General features: G+C 41.8%; 1 protein-coding gene across 1 annotated transcript; it reads right to left on the reverse strand.

The window, feature by feature from the left end:
- Positions 1-388: 388 nt before the first annotated feature.
- foxa1 (forkhead box A1) lies at positions 389-7,266 on the reverse strand. Its single transcript, XM_074692113.1, has 2 exons — positions 7,031-7,266; positions 389-4,169 (listed from the first exon to the last, which is right to left on the reverse strand). The coding sequence occupies exons 1-2, from the start codon at positions 7,094-7,096 to the stop codon at positions 3,009-3,011; spliced, it is 1,227 nt and encodes a 408-aa protein (XP_074548214.1). The 5' UTR covers positions 7,097-7,266; the 3' UTR covers positions 389-3,008.
- Positions 7,267-7,789: the final 523 nt, after the last annotated feature.

The following is a 7,789-nucleotide window of genomic DNA, read 5'->3' on the forward strand; positions in this document are numbered from 1 at the left end:
ATATGATATTATCATAAAACCGCTATTTTAATTTAGTACTATTAATGTTTGAAAACAAAATATTACTATGTTTATGTTTAGATATTGGAAATTGCCCAAAGGTTAAAAAGAAGCCATTTTTTATTTCTTTCCATATGTTTTTTTTTTTTTTTTCCCTTTTTGTCTCTTTTTTGAGTAAAAAAATCTGTTGTTTATAAGAATAAATACTGAGGATCCATAACAAAGTCAAAAATGTACTGGTGTGTTTATTAGTTCATTTTCATCAATTTCAGCTATTAAATAAACCTTATTTATTTTACCTACTGTGTTTTTAAATAATTGTTTTGAACTATGTTATTTATAAATGTAGAAAATTAAGTTCCATTCTCTCCAGATATTTTAGGGGATTTACAGTTCAAGGGATCTGTACATGGCGTTAGGTTTTTACACAACAGTATGACATTCCTTGATAAATTTATCATCAACAGCTGTGACTAAAAAACTTTAAACTATTTGTAACAAAAAGTGATAAACCTCATCAGAAATAAGATGGTAGACTGAATGTTTGGATGTCTCTGTTTTATTTGAAAATGACAGAATAAGTTAAGAAGAAGAAGAACATGCAGCAGAGTCGACAGAAACAAACACACAAGGTGAGTTGGGACAGGGGTGGGGTCTTTTTGCACAATTCACACCATCTTTCCCTCCTTACTTCCTTTTCTTCTTCCTTCCCCCCTTTTCCTCCTCTCCTTCCTGTGGCCTTCTTGGAGGAGAAAAAGGAGGAGGTTCAAACAGAAAAAAGAAGAGAAGAAGAAGAAGAAGAAGACGATGACCTCGGGGCTTCATTCATGCACATGGTAATAATTGTAATCAATAATCAGTGATGGACGGTTTGATTCACAGAGAGGATTCATCAACAGTCAGAAACAGACAGGGAGTGGTTTCTCCTTTTACATACAGAGTTAAAGTCCCCAAACAAAGATCCTCTATTGACAAAGCTGTAATCATCAATGTTCGATTAGACCGCATATCCATCAGTTTCTTTATGTACACCTGATCATCTCTGATTGATCGTGTAATATGTTTTAAAGCTGCGCTGTCTGTTTTTAGCCCTGAGTTTGGTCTTCAGGTCATCAAGTGACTTCAGTCTGACTTTTATTGAGTACCTAATAAACAAACGTGTGGATAATATGAGAGGTAAAAATTATCTGAAGCTTCCAAACATTGCCCATCAGCAGGAGTAAACATTAGCCTCAGGAGGACTTCTTATTGTCACTCTGTAAATAGATTTATTTAAATATTATAAAGCAGAGCACTGCTGACCTTTAGCGCTAGCTCAGACTGAACAAATGAAGAACAGCTGTGTGAGTCAAAGAGCAACTCTTCAGCACATGAGGCTAAAAGGTGAGAAGAGGTGTCTGAGTGTCTGAATTTACATAAAATTTTAGCTTTCTCCTCAAACAAAAATGAGTTTTTAGACTCAAACAGGAGAAGTCAACGCGCTGAACCAAAAAGATTCTTGGTCCTGAGTCAGAATTTAGGTTAAATCTGTCTGGATGATGACTGCTTGCGACTTACTAGAATAAAAGAATAACTTTCACAGAATTAAAAGAACTTGAACCGACAGATTAAAATGACACGTCGCTTTCTTTGTGTGCCCTGTTTTCTCTATCATCACATTTAATGAAGAGGCAGAGGGACGACAAGATGAGACAAGATGAGACAACAGGACAGGCAACTGATCTCAGATCTGACAACCAGAGGCGGGAGAGTCTGTGTTCGTCTTATTTGTGTGAAGTGACCCTTTAAATGAAAAGCCCTCTGATCTGTGGGTGAGTGTGAGTGTGAGTGTGTGTGTGTGGGTCACCCGGAGGTCAGACGAGGTCGTGGGAGAAATAAACGCTCGTCATATTTCTGATCAAATACACAAATTGTAATCTTAATCTGCTGCTGGAAGCGTGACCTTTGACCTTTAACTCATCAGGAGACATAGTTCAAAAAGGAATCCCCTGAAATTTGCCTCTTTTCAGCTTTAAATCAGGGTCTCTAAACCTGTGGTTTATGGCCCTCTAAGCGGCCTCTGCATGTTAATGTGGAGGTCATTTTTTAAACTCAGTTTAATAAACAAAAATCTGATCGAGGTGCGTAGAGAGTGATGTGACGTGTGTTTGTGGTTAAGAATCCTCCTCCTCTGTAACAAAAAGTTTGCTCTGTCTGTAAGTTGTCCACTAACAGTTCTTGATGGGAACAAAGTAAGGAGACCTACAGCGCACACTGAGAGTTTTTAAAACTGTTTACTGTTTGATCAGAATCCAGGTTTAAAAACACCTGAGTGTCCGTCCAAGCCGTTCAATTTGGAGTTCTCAACCTGTGGTTCAGGGCCCTTTGAGGGGCCTTGAGCTGTTAAAGCTGAATTAACTCATCCTGTGAACTTTTCCTAAAATCTGATTCTTTTTCTCTGAAGTGTGTGGGTGTTTCTCCTCCGGTTCATGAATCACTGACTGAGGATCTGTTTGGGTCTACATGCCCCTCTGCTCGTCTGGACAAGATTTGCAGCACTTCCTGTCAGCCCTGAAAACATCTGACTTTCACTTTCTAGCCTTTTAGGCCCGTTGAGTCAGCTGAGTTAGACCCTGAAACCTGCTGAGAGTGCCAGAAACTGCTGAAATAAACCAAACCTCCAACAGAGTCATCCAGGATGGACAACAGTCAGTTGGTCCTGGTCTGTGGACCGACCGACTGATGGTCCTGGTCTGGATCAGGGTTTGGGTATGGCTGTGTTTGTGTTGGTGAACCTTCAAAGCTCTGGTTGTTTGTGACTCGGTGTGTAAAAGGAGAACACAGACCTGGGATCAGTTTAAACAGCTGAGAGTCTCTTTGTGTCCTGGTTTTGGTCACAGTGCAGGAGTTCAGAAACCAGCAGACCAGCAGAGGCGGGTCGACCCGGTTCAGCATCATCACAGTCAGACAGGAAGTCCAGGACGGCTGCATGCAAAGAGTAAGAGTCCAAACAGGAAGTGCAGCGGCTACTATGAGGTGTTGAGGAGGGGTCTGGGATACACGCCCTGGTAGTACGAGGCCTCCAGAGATTCCATGGTCCTCCCCCCGAGGCCAGACGCCCCCCCAGCACCGTAGGATGAGTACTGCAGCGCCTCGTAGGCCTTCAGGTCCAGTTTGTGCTGCTGCTCCGAGGACGACATTAAGTTATTGATGGAGAACGGGTGGTTGAACGAGTAGTGCGGGTCTCCTTTCAGGTGCAGTTGGGACTCGTGCGCCATGGAGTGGGGGGGTAACGACAGGGAGGACAGAAGCTGAGAACCAGAAACCTTCAGGTCCGATGGCGTGCCCACGCCTCCCCTCAGGTCTAGGCCAGGAGGCGAGGCCTGGCTGGAGGAGGGCAGGGAGGAGGAGTCCAGGAGTCCTGAGGTTTTGATGGAGTCCCCAGAGGGAGATGCTCCTCCCCCTCCTACTCCTGACTCCTTCCTGCCGTCGTTTTTGGGCGACATCTTCTTCTCACACTTGAACCTCTTCTGGCGGCGTAGGTAGCAGCCGTTCTCAAACATGTTTCCAGAGTCCGGGTGCAGGGTCCAGTAAGAACCTTTCCCTGGTTTGTCCGGTGAGCGTGACACTTTGACGAAACAGTCATTGAAGGACAGCGAGTGCCGAATGGAGTTCTGCCAGCGCTGCTGGTTCTGCCGGTAGTACGGGAACAGGTCCATGATCCACTGGTAGATCTCGCTCAGCGTCAGCATCTTACTGGGCGCCTGCTGGATTGCCATGGTGATGAGTGAGATGTAGGAGTATGGCGGTTTGGCATGTGGGTAGCTCCGTCTGAATGCCTTGTTGTCACGGCTGCGGTTCAGCCCACCACCACCGTACGCCATGCCGGGGCTCATGGCAGGACTCATGCCCCCGTATGGGTTCAGACCCATTGAGGCCTGCTGGGCCGACACTGAAGTCATACTGGACGGGCTCAGAGCCCCGCCCATTGAGGCCACGCCCCCTCCAAGACCTGACATTGCTGCCTGAGCTGAGCTGCTCATCCCTCCTACAGGGGCAGGGCTCAGACCAGTGCCACTGTAAGACATGTTGAAGGAACCGGAAGTCGTCCCGCTGCTGGACATGTACCCGGACATAGAGCCCATCCCGAGACCAGAACCCATCCCACTGCCTGCCATTGGAGAGTACATCTGCAGAGAGAAGAGAGACTGTTAGACCAGAACCAGAACTACGACAGAACTCACTGTACCTGGTTATGGAGAATACCTGAAAAGAGTCTAGGGACTGTTATACCAGGACCAGAATAGACCATTCTTACCAGTTCTATCATCACGTATGGGTTAGACATCCTTAGAGAACAGATCCAGAGAGAACCAGAACAGTTTTTTTACCTCTCCATCAGAAGACCAGGAGAGCCAAAGTAATCTACTTAGACCGGTACACAGACCAGTGTCCTGCTAAACCCTGAAGCTTTCAGGGTTCAAGTCAGACCAGATCAGACTCTGGTCTCTGAGGTCTGAAAGGTTTTATACTTTTAAACAATGCGTTGGACCTCTGACCTCTGATAGAAACAACATGTTAGGTGTTTGATTGGATCCAGAGTGACCCTGTCTCTCATAGAGGCCTCAGAGGGTCCGATACTTAAACATTCAGTGTAGCCATACAGAAAGTGACCCTTCAGATCCACATCTGCGTCATCTTTATGGATTAATATTAAAATAAATCTCATAGATATTTGTTGATGAATATTTTATTTCAGTGTGTTTTTAAGTCACACAATTCACCCTGATTGATTAAGTAGCTTGTTTGGCCGAGCGGGCGCCCTGTAAACACAGAGTCCTCTTCACCCTGGCCTCAGGAAGGATACCTGGTCCTTATACCTCATCCTGTGTTTCAAAAGCTGTCCTATCAAAATAAATCTTTAAAGGAAAAGTTAATTAAAATGTCAGCAAATATAAAAATTATCCTGAAACTATTTTGTAGAAATGATATCAGCAGAGGCTGAATCATGTCCTTTTAGTTTACAGTTCAGAACGAATCAATAAATTAAAAGCTTTTCTCTGATTATCAACTGATTATCAAATATTTAATTTCAGACCCAAACCAGCACAGATCATCTTTGTCATAAACTCAAGCGATAAAGATTTTCCAAATTGAAATAAACAGGTTAGAAACTCAGACATTCATGTCCAGTTAGACTCATCCACTGCACAGGTTTAAACTAAACTTAGCACTACTTTTCATTTTCACTTCTGAAGCATGAAAAATAAGAGCCCACTAACTATAGATTAAATAATTAAATGATCACCAGCCGTTGTTTAAACGTGAAATCTCAACTGTTACTTTACCTTCAGAATAGAGCGCAGCAGACCACAGATCAACGGACAGTTTTAACAGCTTTAATGTTGAAATATGAGCCCACACAAGTGACCTCTCCTGTCACAATTAGTCCTCACATCCGGGTCCGTTTTGTCTCATTTTTATGGATCATACAAACGTTCAAAAATCAAACCATGTAGCCTATATTGGAAATTACAAGCCTGCAACGGTGTGATCTGTGTTCCTCTGCAGAGACGGGTCTATAACTCAGCATGGTGAACACTGGTTTCTTAGATACTCTCTGAAATTAATATGAATAAACAAGTTTAATTGTGAGATTAAAGGGAATAACACCCTATGTAAAGATGATGTATTCAGTTAAAAACTGTCAGATATTCAAAATGAGTTTAAACTAGGCTCTAAATTTATTTTTATTTTATACATGACGTAGTCTTTAATTATTTCGTTTTCTACTCGTGACCGAATTGATAGCCTATGTATTTACAGACATTTATTCAGAATAAAAGATATTAAAAAAAAAAAAAAAACCCGTCTCCTCTTACGCCCAGACTGCTCCTCCGCCGCTGTCAGAGATAATCTGATCAGATAACAAACCTGATTACAACATAATAATCCTTTTATATGATCTGTTTTTTGAGGATTACAGTTGATAATGAATTTAGAAAACGTAAAAGTATTCAAAGGACAAACAGCTGAACGATGTGAGGATGGGGCGGATCACATTTCTGCCTCACAAACCGAACCCAGGATAAAAATCAGAGAACTGTGTTTGATGTCAGGAGAGGATTTCAGATCGTTTTTCACTGTTTTATATGATGGCAGCTTAAAATCTCACACATCAACTATTATTATTATTATTATTATTATTATTATTATTATTATTATTATTATTATTATTATTATTATTATTATTATTATTATTTTATTGGTCACTCCGGACTTCATGTAATCTGGCAGATTATTTTTGCTTTCATTTTGCTCTTCTAAGTCTCCTTCATTATTCTTCTTTATATTTTAGATTTTGAACTCTTACATTATATTTCTCACAAAAAAAAAAAAAAAAACAATCTGCCATTATTTTTTTTAATGGTCTGTGTTGAGAGTGGGCCTGAAAAAAGATTACATAGCCTAAATAACATAATGAAAATAACGAGATTAACGTTAGGCTATATGTGTTGGTCCAATGCCAGCCGTACTCCCGCTCAATGAATATATTTTTTTAATGATTTAATGTATTACACCAATTCAAACATGTATTGTTTGAAGGTTTTTGCTTTCTTTGTTCAGCTGTTTGTAGGTTTGATATTTTTTGCTCCAGGTTTCTTTAATTCAGACTGAACTTTCTTTTGTTGTTTCAAGCTGCAGGGATACGAAAAGTTGCATCATCAGATCACATTTTAAATTTAAACATGTTTATCCTGTCCCTCTCTAAAACACTCAGTCGTAATTTTACCCCCTTTCCTCTTTGTTAATCTCTTGGTGAAGTTTTCAGTTTGTGTGTAGATTAAGATTTAATAACCGAAGCTGACTCTAGAATAACGATCAACTTGCGGACCTTCACCTCTCACTAACTGTTCAAAACTTCCCCTAAAAACTTTAGATTTTTAGATTAAAGGCATATCTATGAGGACGTGAACCGGACCGGATGATGTGGATCTTGACCCCACAGTGGCGGTAAAGTGAGCAGTGTCTCGTGCGGAGTGTGACCAACCTCCTCGCTGTAGTATCCGCTCCAGTCCGGAGCCTCGTGGCCTTCCATCTTCACCGCGCCCAGCATGACGGGAGCCCGCAGCCGGAACACGGATCCTCCAGGTCCTGTCCCCGGTCTGAGAGTCCGACTTTGTTTCCTGGTCCAGGAAAAAGCGTGCCGAGCCGATCCGGGCCAGGAAGAGCAGAGACAGGCAGAGAGTCAGAGAGGAAGAGGAGGAGGAGAAGGTGACCTGCGGACTGATGTGATCCTCCTCCTCCTCCTCCTGATGCAGGTCCAACCCTCCAGATCCTCCTCCTCTCCCTCACACACACACACACACACACACACACACACACACACACACACACACACACACACACACACACACACACACACACACACACACTTGTGTTTTATTGGTAAAAACTCAGAAGGTGTGGGATTGAGGCCAAACAAGACTACACAGTCCACCAGAGTCCATGTCTCCATAAACCCATTCTGAGTGTGTGTTCCTCTTCAAACTATTTCCTAACATGATTTTTTTCTAATTTGCAAACTGAGAAATATATAGGCTAGATTATAGAGCTCATGTTGTTCACACATTCACTTTTCGTTTTCTTTTTTTTTTTACTTAAAAGGAAAACTCGAGATAATCCCAAGAACCTGATTATTACAAAAAACTACTGTGTTTTATTAGATTATGTGACACTAGATTAAAACCATTAAAAAAAGTTGATAGATTTTTGTTTTCACTCAATATCTCACATTCTTATATTTTCT

The sequence above is a fragment of the Halichoeres trimaculatus genome, unplaced genomic scaffold (assembly GCF_033239565.1).
Source record: "Halichoeres trimaculatus isolate MK-OKI-2021-1 unplaced genomic scaffold, fHalTri1.1 fHalTri1_scaffold_17, whole genome shotgun sequence".
In the NCBI taxonomy this organism is placed as follows: Eukaryota; Metazoa; Chordata; class Actinopteri; order Labriformes; family Labridae; genus Halichoeres; species Halichoeres trimaculatus.

Excerpts from the sequence above, each read along its gene's own strand:
- foxa1 (XM_074692113.1), bottom strand. The coding sequence starts at position 7,096 with ATGCTGGGCGCGGTGAAGATGGAAGGCCACGAGGCTCCGGACTGGAGC. Across the intron at positions 4,170-7,030 it reads GCGGATACTACAGCGAGGAG|ATGTACTCTCCAATGGCAGG; the intron begins GTTGGTCACACT and ends TTCTCTCTGCAG.